Genomic DNA, 16146 nt, shown 5'->3' on the forward strand with positions numbered 1-16146 from the left:
ATATATATATATATATATATCATTCAGTTTTTCAACCTTTTTAAACTTATGCTTGTCCCACAGCAAGCCAATATTTTAACTATGCATGATCATACTTTTCAACTGAAATAATTTAATTGTTTTCACAATGAGCAGATTTATGCCGATTCTAAGCAATTAGAGTAAATGTCTTTTGAAAATACGATTATTTAAATGGAATCACTGCAATAACTGTAAATGGTTTTATTTGAGTGCAGAAATTTCTTGACGGTTTCTTTAATGTATAACTGACAAATGTGCATCACATTAAGTTTATTAGTTTGTTTATGTTATAAATAATTTAAACCAAATTGTATATGCAATTCAGATGCGTAAATCTAAATATTTTTAGCGTATTTAGAGTCTTTTACAAGTCCAACGGCATTTTGCATCTTCAGTAAGAGCATTTTAGACATTAAAGATCGCAACAGTTACACATATCTTTTAAGGTCTTGCAAGGCGTGAGAAAAGGGAGGAGCAGGAAGTTGAGATCATATCAGAATGAACAAAGACCTCAAATGGCCTTCGTGATCCCTATGCAACCTTCTTGTAAGTCACTAAAGTTGTGAAAACCATGCGTAAAGCTTTTTGATTTGAAACGTAGACAACTCTACTGTATTGTATCAATACAGTAGGTCAGTTACTACAGTAAAAAAATAAATAATCCCACATGTAAAAAATGGCTACAAATAAATTTTACAATTGTGAGTTTGAGGGTGTACAACGTGCTACAGTGTACTGTAGTGAAATGTCCCTCATCTAGTACTGTTACTGTAATTATACTGTATGTTTAAGTATAAAAACCGAGATGAAAAAACAAGATGCTTTCAACTCTCTCTCCAGTGTTAGGATGCATTTTCTAAAGCACTTGTGGCCCTAATTATATTACCCTGAGATTCTGATTGGTGTGTCACCAGTTTTGCTACTTATACAGAACTATTTACTCATGGATAAATGCTATTCGTGCTATTTGAGTTCACATTATGATGCTTGAGTTAATTATATGATGTCTTTGTGTTATATGAATGGGAACATGGTCAAACATGTTGCATTTTACCTGCATTTTTGTGTGAAGTTTTGCAGAAATCATTAAGATTTTATATATCATAAACGTTTTGCGAAATGTGTCTCTTTTGAGAACTGAACGAATGGTTTGGGAAATTGTGCCAACTGAATCAGTTATAGTGTGTTCTTCTTCTTCTTCTTAAAATGTAAAAAAATATATTATAATAATAAACATGTATGTTTTGTTTTATTACAAGGCATATATTGTGTAAAAAGAAGACCAAAAAGGGAACGGAAGCACAGGTTTTGATTATTCTGAATGATTTTGTTTATTTTTTGTGCTAATTTACTTAGTTTAGTTAGTATGCAATAGCTGAAAGGGCCATTTGCTCATGCACGCCTCTATACACCTCTGATTTTACTATAAATAAGACGTTGGCCTATATCACATTTCATTCTTGCAAATTTGCATTAGTAATAATGATAATAACAGTAACAACAATAAACGTTAACATTTGTTTTCTTACAAGGCACATTAGGCTATATTGCAAAGACAAAACGACTAAAAAGGGAACTGAATCAGTTTTTGATTATTCTGATTTTCTTATTCTGAATTGATTTATAATCATTTATTTCATTTATTGGCTCTCAAATGTTTGCCTGGTGAATCGATAAAATGCCCACGCCCTTTTTATTTGGTATTTGGTGAGACTGGATTTTTTTTTTAACCACTCAGTCAAATGCATTTCATTTTGAGATCTACGTAATTGAGAGTCTGGTAGTGGAGATAAGCAGAGTCGTTTTGAATGCGCGTATGTATGAATGCGATAACCAACAGCTGCGATCACGACAATAATTAATAGTCTTTGAAAGTCACTTTTACAACTGATTCGACGATGATTAAAACAATTACATAAAGATGTAGGAATATTATGTTTTATCTAAAGACATGATCATTTCCAGCATGTTGATCCACTTTCTATTCAGCGTTTTTTTTTTCTCCTTACTCTTTTCATGAAAAAAGGGGGCGTATGTTATGCTACAAGTATTTTGCTACTTACATTAAAACTTCTAGAAGATTGCAAACGTCCAGAATCACTACATATTTAGCGCCCTGCCCATGAGAAGTTTCAGCCAATTAAGTGAGCCCACTTATTGGCGATGCAACCCGATGACATAAATAGTGCCGACAAGAGTGGAAAGATATGATTCTTATTCCTAACGGAGAAGAAAATCATAAACTGACAAGATGGTTGTGTGGACCGACCAGGAGCGTGCCTTTATCCAGGACATTTTCAGCAAGCTTAACTATGAGGACGCTGGCCCAAAAGCCTTGCAGAGGTAAGACCCATGCCCGTTAATGTGCTCCTCATTCTCATAATTTATGCAAGTTTTCTTTGTACAGAGTATATACAAAAGAGCTGGATTCCTTTTTATTTTTTATTTTAATCTGATTCATTTGTGGATGTTATGTTATATTGCAGGGTCTTGATTGTGTATCCCTGGACTCAGCGGTACTTCGGAGGTTTTGGAAACCTGTACAGTGCAGAGGCCATCAAGTCCAATCCAATGGTCGCAGCCCACGGAATTGTTGTGCTCCACGGGCTTGACAAAGCCATGAAGAACATGGATGATATTAAGAACGCATACGCCGATCTGAGCGTTCTGCACTCTGAGAAACTGCACGTGGATCCTGACAACTTCAGGGTATGCAAGCATAACAGCATTTAAAACAGATGCTCTCAGACACTGTTTAAAACATTTAGCAACCAGTTGCGTGACACTCTTTTGCCTTTTCTGTTTCAGCTGCTTGCCGACTGCCTGACTATCGTGATTGCTGCGACGATGGGTTCCTCTTTCACCGCTAGCGTGCAGGCTGCCTGGCAGAAGTTCATCGCTGTTGTCGTCTCTGCTCTGAGCAGACAGTATCATTAAAAGCTCTCAAATATGGGGAAATTATTGTATGTCTCTAATGCAAAAAAGAGGAATTGATACGCATGGGCCGTCCGTTTAAACTCATAATTTTCCGAATATCATTAAACAGAGTTCACCCAAAAAGGAACAATGTCGTCATTGACTCTCCCTCATTATTTATTAGACAAAAAATTAGTTGTAATTGAGTGTAATGCTCATCTTGTTTGGATATACAGAATTGTTTGGAAGGATGATAATAATAGCCGCTGGCATCTTAAATGGCGCAACACTTGTGATAAAAATAACGGTTCCAAACGTTTTTTTGTTTTTTGTTTTTTAATCAGCAAAAGCCATAAGAACCATTTTAGTTCCCCAAATGACCTTTCAGCGAGCAGTTATTCCATTTGTGCGATTAATATTTTAATAATCTAAAATAACATTTTGTGCAATGGAAAGGAAGGTTCCATGATTGTTCAAGGTTCTTCATGGACCCATCAATGTCAATAAAGAACCTTTACTTTTAAGAGTTTAAACACTAAAGAGGCTGATGTCAGCTCTAAAAAAAATTCTCAAATGTATTTTATGAACTCGTCGGTATAATTACGAAAGGACAATCTTATCTATCAAATTAAGAGATTTATGTATCTGTTGATCAATCTGATGCTATTAAAAAAGATACTAAAACGTGACATTTCTAGAGAGTTTACACATTCTGCAAAATACTCTCGGCGCATGTCCTCTGGCATGGGGGCAAAACTTCCATCCTGGCCCACCAGCAGATCTTCCTTGACTATCAGCAGCTTGCAAAAGACAATAATAAATAGCTGGACAATGGCAATGTTGGTAACCCTGGAGCAGAGTAAAACCCTGGCTGATGCTGAGGGCAATGTGTTCAAGGAACTGCAGGTGATACAGCACACCTGTAGTGTCACATCCCTGCTGGGTGAGTCGTCGTCGTCGTCGTCGTCCACCCCTCTTTCACTAAAGACATAGACACTTACACACACCGGTTGCCCATTGGTGTATGTGCTGGTATCGTCTCCTTCAATTTCCCAGGCATGGTTCCTCTGTGGATGTTCTCATTGGGCAGGGTGGGTGGGACCACCTATTTACTGAAGCTCTCAGAGAGTGCTTGGCTGCGCCATGACGCTTGCCAAACTGCTGCAGGACGCCGGTGCCATCCCACCATCAAAGCCATCAGTTTCGGTGGCTCCAACCAGGGGTACGTTTCCCAAAAGCATCGTTGGCCAACTACGATCGCAATTTCCATTGAACTCTATTGGTAACAACGGTACTTGCGACCATAGTTGGCTTTGGGAAACGCACCCTGGCTGGTGAGTACATCCGTGAAAGATGTTCCAAAAATGGCAATAGAGTGCAGAGCAACATGGGACAAAGAGTGTGGTGATGACTGATGCCAACAAAGAGAACAGACTCAAGTTGGTTGGTCACATGTATGGCACTTTCCATGGCTATCCTCTTAGAAGAAGTATATATATATATATATATATATATATATATATATATATATATATATATATATATATATATATATATATATATATATATATATATATATATATATATATCATTCAGTTTTTCAACCTTTTACATTTTAACTTATGCTTGTCCCACAGCAAGCCAATATTTTAACTATGCATGATCATACTTTTCAACTGAAATAATTTAATTGTTTTCACAATGAGCAGATTTATGCCGATTCTAAGCAATTAGAGTAAATGTCTTTTGAAAATACGATTATTTAAATGGAATCACTGCAATAACTGTAAATGGTTTTATTTGAGTGCAGAAATTTCTTGACGGTTTCTTTAATGTATAACTGACAAATGTGCATCACATTAAGTTTATTAGTTTGTTTATGTTATAAATAATTTAAACCAAATTGTATATGCAATTCAGATGCGTAAATCTTACATTTAGGCCTAAATATTTTTAGCGTATTTAGAGTCTTTTACAAGTCCAACGGCATTTTGCATCTTCAGTAAGAGCATTTTAGACATTAAAGATTGCAACAGTTACACATATCTTTTAAGGTCTTGCAAGGCGTGAGAAAAGGGAGGAGCAGGAAGTTGAGATCATATCAGAATGAACAAAGACCTCAAATGGCCTTCGTGATCCCTATGCAACCTTCTTGTAAGTCACTAAAGTTGTGAAAACTTGCGTAAAGCTTTTTGATTTGAAACGTAGACAACTCAATGGACAACGAAACCATCTCAGTCATTTATTTTACATTATGCAATAAACATTTTCAGTACAGGAATCTCCTCGTCCAGTTCACGAATCTAATAATACTGCCTTGTTAGGGCTGATATAACAACAGACAGGAATTTTTGCCAAGCAGCTTGGATGTCTGGGGTGAAGTCAGTCCTCATGCGTCTAGCGAGCACCACGGTCAGGCAGTCAGCTAAGAGCTGTAAAAGAAGTGGGGAAAAGTAAAGCACAGTTCCAACATAATAACCAACATGTTAGCCGCGCATTGCTTTAAGACGCCAACCTGGAAATTGCCTGGGTCGACCTGCAGTTTCTCTGAGTGAAGCTCACTAAGGGCAGTGAAGGTGTTCTTGATATTATCCATGTTTTTGAGAGCTTTCTCCAGTCCTTTAAGCACTACAGTGCCGTGCGCCGCGATTTTTGGATTAGCCATGATTGCCTCCGCGTTATACAGGTTTCCAAACCCACCAAAGTACCGCTGAGTCCAAGGGTAGACGACCAAGCATCTTGAGATCAGACAATAAAGACAGGTCAGGGACATTAAAGGCCTTGATGGCTAACTAGGCTACAACAAATACGTCCACTGAAGAAATCAAAATACACTAATTATAAAAATTGAACAGTGGAAAGAGAAAATATTACCTCGTCAAGCTCTCGAGGCCCACCGACTCGTAGTCGAGTTTGGCGAATACACCCTGTATCGCAGCGCGTTCCCCAGCTGTCCACTGAACCATCGTGTCTTCTTGTGGCTTCACAGCTGGACAGATGTTTAAATAGGACTGGTAGGCCGCCGCCCATGTATATCAGGCAGATCTGTTCGGCCGATAGTCCGGAGAAAAAGGCGGCAGTTGACCGAAAAACGGAGTCCATGCGAATAAACTAGTATTTGACAGTGTTTCATCACCAGAGTGTGAGGTTTCTTGCTGTTTATTTGTTAAACCTGAAAGAGCGAGTCTACTGTTTATGCTGCAAAATATAGGTCTAAGGTATAGTAAATTGGTTATTTTGTATTTAAAACATATTCATTTTATCATTACAAAAAAATGTGTTTCTTTCATTTATGCATGCATGGCTCACAAATATGAATCACGTTTATTTGTTAACACGGTGTGATCTAAACGAAAGGAAATGTTATATGCAATCCATAGGCTATATATAAATCTTAAATTTAGACTTAAATATTTTGTAACATACGCCTATTCTATGGTCAAGAGAGAAAAAAATTAAGTTGGTCAACTTACCCCATCTTATACCTAGTGATAATACACTATCAGGGGCTTTGTTAAAGGTTTTTCTTTCTTTTTACAGAAAGTAACTGACCCACAGGTAAAGGAAAGCCTACTGTTCAAATGCTTTGTGCACAATGGAAAGCGTCACATTTCCCTTTGAACTTCAGCCAAGATTTCAGCACTGAAGTCTGGACAGCTCCACACTCACGTGAAGCATCATGTCCCTTAGATATTAATACCGACAGCCTTGATCGAGTTCAACACTGTCACTCATTATAATCCTATAGGGGCCTATTATACATAATGATATTTTCTTTTCTATTTTTTTCAGCTGAAAAGACCAAAATGGCCTATGGGCTACTTTTAATCTCTTCTCAACACTATGGAAATCATTGGAAAACCCTGTTCTTGTAGCCTAATTTTCTGCCACAACATTTTTCGTTGCGTTTACGGACATTTTCTTTAACCCTAAAACACAACATAAAAAAAAAAAAAAATTTAAAAAAAAAGATTAAATTTAAATGTGTAGAACGTGAAAAAATTTAAAATTAAATTTAAAAGTGTAGAACGTGAAAAAATGAATAGGCCTACTACATTCACAATATAAAACACAGTAGGCTACATTGGCTACTAATGGCTAGTGCATATAATTTTAATTTAAAAAACAGGACCCATGAACAGGGCTTCAGTAGGCTGAGCCTGCAACTTTTCACAGGACAGATACGCAAAGGACCTTTGTATAGCTATCTTAGACCTATATATTTTGCAGCATTTAACAGTAGACTCACTCTGTCAGGTTTAATAAATAAACAGCAAGAAACCTCACACTCTGGTGATGAAACACTGTCAAATACTAGTTTATTCGCATGGACTCCGTTTTTCGGTCAACTGCCGCCTTTTCCTCCGGACTATCGGCCGAACAGATCTGCCTGATATACATGGGCGGCGGCCTACCAGTCCTATTTAAACATCTGTCCAGCTGTGAAGCCACTAGAAGACACGATGGTTCAGTGGACAGCTGGGGAACGCGCTGCGATACAGGGTGTATTCGCCAAACTCGACTACGAGTCGGTGGGCCTCGAGAGCTTGACGAGGTAATATTTTCTCTTTCCACTGTTCAATTTTTATAATTTGTGTATTTTGATTTCTTCAGTGGACGTATTTGTTGTAGCCTAGTTAGCTATCAAGGCCTTTAATGTCCCTGACCTGTCTTTATTGTCTGATCTCAAGATGCTTGGTGGTCTACCCTTGGACTCAGCGGTACTTTGGTGGGTTTGGAAACCTGTATAACGCGGAGGCAATCATGGCTAATCCAAAAATCGCGGCGCACGGCACTGTAGTGCTTAAAGGACTGGAGAAAGCTCTCAAAAACATGGATAATATCAAGAACACCTTCACTGCCCTTAGTGAGCTTCACTCAGAGAAACTGCAGGTCGACCCAGGCAATTTCCAGGTTGGCGTCTTAAAGCAATGCGCGGCTAACATGTTGGTTATTATGTTGGAACTGTGCTTTACTTTTCCCCACTTCTTTTACAGCTCTTAGCTGACTGCCTGACCGTGGTGCTCGCTAGACGCATGAGGACTGACTTCACCCCAGACATCCAAGCTGCTTGGCAAAAATTCCTGTCTGTTGTTATATCAGCCCTAACAAGGCAGTATTATTAGATTCGTGAACTGGACGAGGAGATTCCTGTACTGAAAATGTTTATTGCATAATGTAAAATAAACGACTGAGATGATTTCGTTGTCCATTGAGTTGTCTACGTTTCAAATCAAAAAGCTTTACGCAAGTTTTCACAACTTTAGTGACTTACAAGAAGGTTAGGGACCACGAAGGCCATTTGAGGTCTTTGTTCATTCTGATATGATCTCAACTTCCTGCTCCTCCCTTTTCTCACGCCTTGCACTTTAAAATATATGTGTAACTGTTGCGATCTTTAATGTCTAAAATTATCTTACTGAAGATCCAAAATGCAGTTGAACTTTTATTGTAAAAGACTCTAAATACGCTAAAAATATTTAGGCCTAAATGTAAGATTTACGCATCTGAATTGCATATCAAATTTCGTTTAAAATATTTATTTAACATAAACAAACTAATAAACTTAATGTGATTCACATTCATCAGTGATACATTAATGAAACCGACAAGAAATATCTGCAATCAAATAAAACCATTTACAGTTATTTGATTCCATTTAAATAATCGCATTTTCAAAATGCATTTATTCAAATTGCTTAGAATCAGCATAAAGCTGCTCATTGTGAAAACAAATAAATGTATTCAGTTGAAAAGTACGACCATGGTTAAAATATCGCTGACTTGCTGTAGAACAAGCTAAAATGTAAAAGATTGAAACAAAATGAATGATGATAAATATGTAGATTGGTTATTTTTTTATTTAAAATAAACATTCAGTTTATTATTACAGAAATCTAGTTTCTTCCATTTATGCATGACTGACAAATATGAATCACACTAAGTTTATTAGTTTGTTAAAACGGTGTGATCCAAATGAATGGAAATTTTATATGCAATCCAAATATATAAATGTAAAATTTATTTAAAATTATTTAAATATTTTTTTAATGTAGGCTTATTTTATGGCCAAGAGAAAAAACTGAGTTGGTCATCTTACCCTATCTTAGTGATAATACACTATTTTACCATTTAAAGGTAGATAGCTTTGTTAAAGGTTTGCACTTCTTTTGTGGGTATACAGAAAGTAACTGACCCACAGGTTAGGAAAAGCCTACTGTTTAAATGCTTTCAGAACAAAGGATAGCGCCACATTTCCCTTTGAACTTCAGCCAAGATTTCAGCACTGAAGTCTGGACAGCGCCACGCCCACGTGAAGCATCATGTCCACCTACAGCCTTGATCAAGTACAACACTCATTGATTTATTTCCTTTTGCATTAGTATTTAATAATCAATTTCACAACATGACAATGTCAATGTCAAGAAGAATTTCGTAAATTCAATGACAGTTTATTAGGAAGCCAAAATACTGAATTCCTGTCATGCACCGTATTAAATTAGTATAAACCATAAACAATACGGACACAAACGAGTAGGCTACAATGAGGGAGGTGCATGTCACAAGATTAGTATTATTATTGTTGTTTTTATTGAATATTCCATTGCATTTCACGCATAAGACACACGTACTTTGCAAAACATTTATTATTAATTTATTAAAGAAAAACTTTTGCAGAACCATTCGATTCTTCTTCGGAGGCTCTTCATCGGAACTTCTCGGCTAAAACAGCTGAGAATGCCGAAAGAAACTTGTCTATCGCCGCGTGTGCAACTGGTGTGAAGTTGTCACCCATGTGGCAGGCTAACGTCACGATGATGCAATGATTGAGAAGCTGGAAAAATGCACAAATTTTACGTTAGTGAGTTAAATGAAAAAATACCACATCACATAACATCACTTATTTGGATAAAGCCTGTGTAAGTGTACTGCATCAGTTAAGTGGACATATGTTTCATTAACACCTTGAAGTTTGTAGGATGTATTCGCAGTAGATAGGCGTGGAACCTGCTTAGTGGTGCCAACGTAGTAGCAAGTGTGCTTATGTTCCTCGCGCCGTCGGCTAAAGCCTGGACGATTTTCTTCCCGTGGCAGCGTAAATGATCTGAATTAGGGCTGATATCTAGATGAGAGAAGTATGTCTTTGTTTTGGGGAACGTTGTGAACATCCTGTAAACCAAGGGAGAAAACAAGGTCAACAAGTCAAGCACAGGACCCCTATCTCCTCCCTCTCGGTTGCTTGCGTCATCACTCATGGGCAAATATGCCAAATATAACAAGACCATCAAAAAAGACTTTTGATATTAAGAATATTGAACGGCGAACTATTAAGGATCCACCAAAGAGCGTAAGTAAGACTTTAACTGGTTTATTCCCAAAGTTTTACATAGTTTAAATAAAAGTAACATCCCAGCATATTGGTCACTGTAAAAGTCAACGGTGAGGAGTTTTAGGAGAAAAACATCTACTGAGTTTTTATACCTGTAAAAATATGAAGTTTTGTCTATAGAAATGTTTGTCTGCATGGTCTAAGCGTTTTATTTGTTTGATATGAGACAGCATACCTTAAAAGAGCCTCAGATCCAATATCTTCCGCCACTGGAATCATTTTGTCCCATATCTGTACAATCAGCTCTTTTTCGGTATTCGAGAGCATTACGGCGTGGTACAATTAAAATATAGCCTAACTTCTACCCAAAGGAGTTAGCTTCTGAAGAACGCGAATAAATCGTTGGGTAGGCAACGATTTGACCGTTTTGCGATGCAGTTTAGATCACATATTAACCACAAACTCTGCGTATCTCGACTTAATAAAATGCAAAATGCAAAATTCAAAAAGAAATATGGAAGAGAACAGTTAGCAGAAATGTAGTTCCCGTCGGTCGCTCTCTTCAACTCACCGGCAAACGAGAGTTAATCACGTGAGAGGAGAAACTGCGCAACGTTAGTGTGCTGTGCGTCATATTAGAGGAGCTTATGTTGTCATGCCGGGATTCCTTGTGTTTTGAGTGACTTCAGTGATAGGCTATATTTTGCATTAAGTAATTATATCACAATACCATGCACAAGCAACAATGAAATGTGTAAACGGTTTTATTAAAGGATATAGGCTAATAAGCTTGTTGCGCTATAATTTAGTCTAGAAGCGAAATTCTCAATGATTGCCATATGCTATATTAGATGTTTGTAAATAACATTGATTTGATAACGTTTAAACCTATTAATTATGCAGACGATTTACATGTAGCCTACATACAATATGCAAATGCCTCTAGTGGATAATTAGTGATAGGGCGCTATTGCTACCAAATTACTGTGAGAATTGTTTTTAAATGTAACTTCCTATTATCATCTCCTATCTCAAACATAGACCTACTCCACATATTAAATAAACAGTAAGCATCTTTCAAAATATTAAAAACATGTAGCATCTGCGTTCTCTGTATGGTTTTACCACACTGCCAAATGTCACTCAAAACAACAAGAAAAGAAAATGAAACTGAAGTGCTTACACATTTATGATATGACTTTGACTCTAATTTGTAATGACTATATGAGCATGCACTACTGTGATAGGGAGGGGCCATGGCACTGAATCTGATAAACCTTCACGGCTGTCCCTATCAGTGGCTCAAGCTGCGGGCTGAAAGTGGGTGGAAGTTGAAGAGCAGCGTAATCACCAATCTCACTCCTGCCAGCACACACGACTGCAGCATGAACTACCCATGACTCAGCTAAACTGAAGGACTACCTCTCTACGTAATGGAATCCAGATCTTTTTGCATTTTCATAAATGTGCAATACCACAGGCAGTGCATGACTGTGCTCAGGTTCATTCTTGGTTCTGTATGTGTGTGTGTGTGTGTGTTTGTGTGAGGCCTGGTAAACATGGCCCCACAAAGATGGCAATATCCGAATTACCTTGGTTGAAATGTTTTGGTCCCCATGAGGAAAATAGCTTGTAAATCATACTAAGTGATGTTTTTTTTAATGTAAAAATGCAGAACTTTTTTTGTGATGGGTAGGTTTAGGGATAGACGGGATATAATATACAGCTTGTCTATGGAAAGTCCCAGTAAAACATGAAAACACAACGTGTGTGTGTGTGTGTGTGTGTGTGTGTGTGTGTGTGTGTTATAAGCTGATTTAGAGTAGAAAGCTTCCATATAAAAAAAAATTCTAATTATCATTATTTTATGTTTTTTTATGTTGGCTAATCATTTACTCTGTGTTGATCATTGCTTTCAACCCTTTATGTACAGTATGTTTACTCAATGACATCTTTATTCCCCGAGCTTCAACACTGCAGCTGAACTAAACTTTCTCCTGTCAAAGCCCTCCCTTTAAATTTGTATGTTTTGTTTAATTTTGTGTCTGTTTCGGTGTGGAAATTCTCTATGTCTATTCTCACAACCTCAAGTGATATATCATTATCATTAATGTGGTATAACATATTAGAGTGTTAAATAAACACCAATTAAAAAGGGTCTGATCACTTTAAAACGAAAAAAATATATGTTTATATATTAAAAATATTTGAATACAGCACAGACTCTATTTTGATTAAAAAAGGGAGAAAAAAAGAAGAGTAACAGAAATAAAGATTTTACGATAAGGGATGTTTATGAAAAAACAGTGGGGAATGATGAGTTTGACAGACAAACAGAGAACTCAAATTCAAAAAACAGCTCTGCAAATGTTTTTCTCTGTATACACTGTCCTCTGGAAAACCTTGTGTCCTTAAAAGACATTCTCAAATGAAAGTCTTGAAAAATATAAAACTAAAAAGTTTAATTAATTCTTTGTTTTATTTATAAAAGCTTTTATGTTTATATTATTACTATTTTGTATACTATGTTTCAACTGTTATATATGGCATGTCATACACTACCAGTTCCAGTTGCTATACTTTTATCCAGCAAGGGAGCATTAAATTGATCAAAAGTGCTGTTAAAGATATTTTAGAGTTATGAAAGATTTCTATCTCAAATAAATGCTGTTCTTTTGAATGTTCTATTTCTCAAAAAAACGCTGAAAAAAAAAAAAAGATTTCTGAAGGATCATATGACACTAAAGAGGAATAACTGCTGAAAAAAGGCTTGCCATCTCATGAACATAAAAAATTTTTAAAAAATATTATGTTATTTTTAATTCTAGTAATGTTTCACAATGTTCTACTGTATTTTTGGACAAGTGAATGCAGCTTTGAAGAGACAAAAACATCTTTCTAAAGGTTTTTCTTTAAACACATTTACCTTCTTAAATTAAAATCCCTTCCAACAAACTGAATTTAAAGCAATGTACCATGCTTTCCACTAGATGGCAATAGCGCATGTTAGAGCAAATGTATGTTCCAGATAGGCCAAAAATCTTATGCAAACCACATACTAGCATACATGGGTATACATGTATATGAGGAAATTACATTTGTATGATGTACTCACCCATTTATTAAAGGCTATGCTTTCAAACAATTGCATGAATAATGAATATCAAAAGCGAAGCATTTTGGTAAATTGAGATAATATTGGGAGAAGTGCCAGTACAGCTGAATAAAGAAGCCAATGGTTTGCCAAAGACAGAACTAGCTTTCATCTCTTCGAAAGACACAAAATACGGCAAACAGGATTACAGATTAATTATTTCCCTCCGCTTTAATCCTATTGATGTGTAGTTTGCTTGAGCATTCTCTGGTAGATCACACATGCCACCCACACTGTCTAGTCTCAGCCTGCCAAACACTCAGACATGTTATATTGTGACTGGATGGCAGCGCTGATAGATATTCACTGCCGTTTACAATAGATTAGAGGATTTAGGAAGCCCATGAGTCCTTATGAGGGCTGTATAGGGGAAAGGAGAGAGGAAAGCAACGTGAAACCTCAATAACTTATTTAATCTTGATTGTTCTGCACATGAAACAAAATATGTGAGTGGTACTTTGAAATCTTGCCAAACAGAGGCAATAAATCACGTGCACATCTTTCATCATGACTATCTATTTGCTCACCTCTTAGGCCATGTCATGTCGCCTCATCCTGTGAATGCCCCCATGAGGGCCTTTACACATTTATCATTCCATGACAGTTAATCCTCTTTCCCAGGACAAAAGTCTCAAGTGTTAAAACAGTGCCACAGACAGCCATTGTGATGTGAAGCTCATGGATGAAGACATCTGTAGTGTTATCTACAATGAGAAGTATTGCTGATATGTGAAATATGTGCTATAAGAACCTAACTTTTATTCAGCAAGGATGCATTCATTTGATCAAAAAGACATTTATAATGTTTGTAATAGATTTATATTTTTAATTGATGCTGTTCTTTAACTTTTTATTTATTAAAGGATCCTGAAAAAAAATGGTTTCCACAAAAATAAGCAGCGCAACTGTCAACCTATTAGAATGATTTCTGAAGGATCATGTGACACTGACGACTGGAGTAATGGTTGCTGGAAATTCAGCTTTGCCATTACAATAACAATTTAATTTATTCCTTCGAATTGTAATAATGTTTCACAATATTACTGTTTTTGTATTTTTGATCAAATAAATGCAGCTTTGTTGAGCATAGGAGACTTCTTTCTAAAACATTTAAAAAAAATCGGTAACACTTTACAGTAAGGTTTTATGAGTTAACCTTAGTTAACTACTTTAGTTAACATGAACTAATGAACTACTTCTACAGCATTTATTAATATTTGTTAACGTTAATTTCAACATTTACTAATACATTATTAAAATCAAAAGTTGTATATTTTAACATTAGGCAATGCACTAACTAACATGAACAAACAATGTACAAATGTTTTTTTTTAATTAAATGACGTTAAAAAAGATTAACAAATACAGTAAAATATGTATTGCTCATGGTTAGTTCATGTCAGTTAATACATTAACTATCAAATAAAACCTTATTGTAAAGTGTTACCAAATAATCTTACTGACCCCAAATGTTTGAACAGTGTATTTAAAAAGTAATTTATTGTTATTTATTGATTATGCATTTATGCTTATCATTTACTTGTTTGTAATCAATAAATTACCATAAAATACATAAAATATGTACCAAAAACATTATCAAATATAGCCTATTTGGCTCCAAAACGACTTCTTTTGTAAACTTTTGTGACTGTGGAGTTTTCCTGCTCACAGTTGCACTTGGTCTTTGCATTCAAAAAGATTAATGAAAGGCCATTTGCTCTTAGCTAAAACAAAAGAGAAGGGACTTTTGGATTTTCTGCACGTATAGTGGTGAATTTTGGCAAGTTAGAGGCTGAAATAAAAAGTGAAAAACACCTTTTAAATGAGAACGTTTAAATGCAAACTTTTGCAGCACAATGGACTTTCCAATGACCAAATGAAGCCCTCAGCTCTGGCAAGTGTTGAAAAGAGTGTCCTTGCAAGCACTGAATTGCAGTTACTGTAATTCTTACAAATTTATTCTATTATGATTCTGTTTTAGAGTCTGATATTGATAACACTAGAGATATATGCAGATGATGATTTGTTAGCTAAAGTATGATACATCGCTTCAAATTGGTTTAGATCGTATTTTGTGTATATATACACATGCTTTTATCCACATTCTCCAGACTGTCTTAAATGTTGATGAACAACCTCAGCTATAAATACTGTAAAGTCCCCAGGGATCTGGAACATCTCCCCTGAACTATATGTCATTGTATAGTTAGAGACAAGCAGTGGATTTACTGTCTGCACTGCTGTTTAGATAAAAACATCAGCAGCGGTCTCTCTCTCTCTCTCTTTCTCCACCCGAAAAGAAACAGAAAGAGCTCTTGTATCTGGCTGCTCTTGTCTGTTAACAGTCAGTGATTTACAAGAGAAACTCCTACTTTGCTTTCAGTTGCAAATTAGTTCTAGAATGACTTACATGTTACTAAAAGGAACCATTACGTGGTTTCTTTTTGATAACTGTTATAGCTACATTGTTGGAAACAAGCAGGTCTCAGAGTCAGGTTCTCTGAGGGAATATGGACATGTCATCAGGTGGAGGACTACTGTAAACTAGTACTACTCCCTTCTGGCCCCCATAAACTAGAAGGTCAGAGGGGAACACAAGAGAGTAGAAGCAAAACCTTCCAGTTCTCCAGTGAAGAGCTGCCAGCTGTGCTTCCTGCTCTGGGCCTCAGCAGGGGAACTGGGATCTTTGAAGTGGTCACGGCGTGTAGGTGAGCAGCGGGCATGC

At 36.4% G+C, this 16146-nt stretch overlaps 4 protein-coding genes and 1 long non-coding RNA gene across 5 annotated transcripts; 3 read left to right on the forward strand and 2 right to left on the reverse strand.

The window, feature by feature from the left end:
* Nucleotides 1–2219: 2219 nt before the first annotated feature.
* Nucleotides 2220–3013, forward strand: LOC309485834 (hemoglobin subunit beta-like). The gene is made up of 3 exons (XM_082152892.1): nt 2220–2364; nt 2508–2730; nt 2830–3013. The coding sequence occupies exons 1-3, from the start codon at nt 2273–2275 to the stop codon at nt 2956–2958; spliced, it is 444 nt and encodes a 147-aa protein (XP_082009018.1). The 5' UTR covers nt 2220–2272; the 3' UTR covers nt 2959–3013.
* Nucleotides 3014–5240: 2227 nt separating this feature from the next.
* On the reverse strand, nt 5241–5903 carry LOC309485839 (hemoglobin subunit beta-2-like; the record flags this gene model as incomplete). Its single annotated transcript, XM_082152897.1, has 3 exons — nt 5241–5369; nt 5453–5675; nt 5812–5903. The coding sequence occupies 3 exons, from the start codon at nt 5901–5903 to the stop codon at nt 5241–5243; spliced, it is 444 nt and encodes a 147-aa protein (XP_082009023.1).
* Nucleotides 5904–7400: 1497 nt separating this feature from the next.
* Nucleotides 7401–8063, forward strand: LOC309485840 (hemoglobin subunit beta-2-like; the record flags this gene model as incomplete). Its single annotated transcript, XM_082152898.1, has 3 exons — nt 7401–7492; nt 7629–7851; nt 7935–8063. 3 exons carry the CDS (start codon nt 7401–7403, stop codon nt 8061–8063), a joined length of 444 nt encoding a protein of 147 aa, XP_082009024.1.
* Nucleotides 8064–9509: 1446 nt separating this feature from the next.
* hbae4 (hemoglobin alpha embryonic-4) lies at nt 9510–10861 on the reverse strand. The gene is made up of 3 exons (XM_082152895.1): nt 10503–10861; nt 9903–10107; nt 9510–9772 (listed from the first exon to the last, which is right to left on the reverse strand). The coding sequence occupies exons 1-3, from the start codon at nt 10592–10594 to the stop codon at nt 9644–9646; spliced, it is 426 nt and encodes a 141-aa protein (XP_082009021.1). The 5' UTR covers nt 10595–10861; the 3' UTR covers nt 9510–9643.
* On the forward strand, nt 10114–12732 carry LOC309485871. Its single transcript, XR_014201289.1, has 2 exons — nt 10114–10285; nt 11515–12732. It is a non-coding gene; the product is annotated as an uncharacterized lncRNA (long non-coding RNA).
* Nucleotides 12733–16146: the final 3414 nt, after the last annotated feature.

Source organism: Leuciscus leuciscus (genome assembly GCF_965113295.1).
Source record: "Leuciscus leuciscus genome assembly, chromosome: 21".
In the NCBI taxonomy this organism is placed as follows: Eukaryota; Metazoa; Chordata; class Actinopteri; order Cypriniformes; family Leuciscidae; genus Leuciscus; species Leuciscus leuciscus.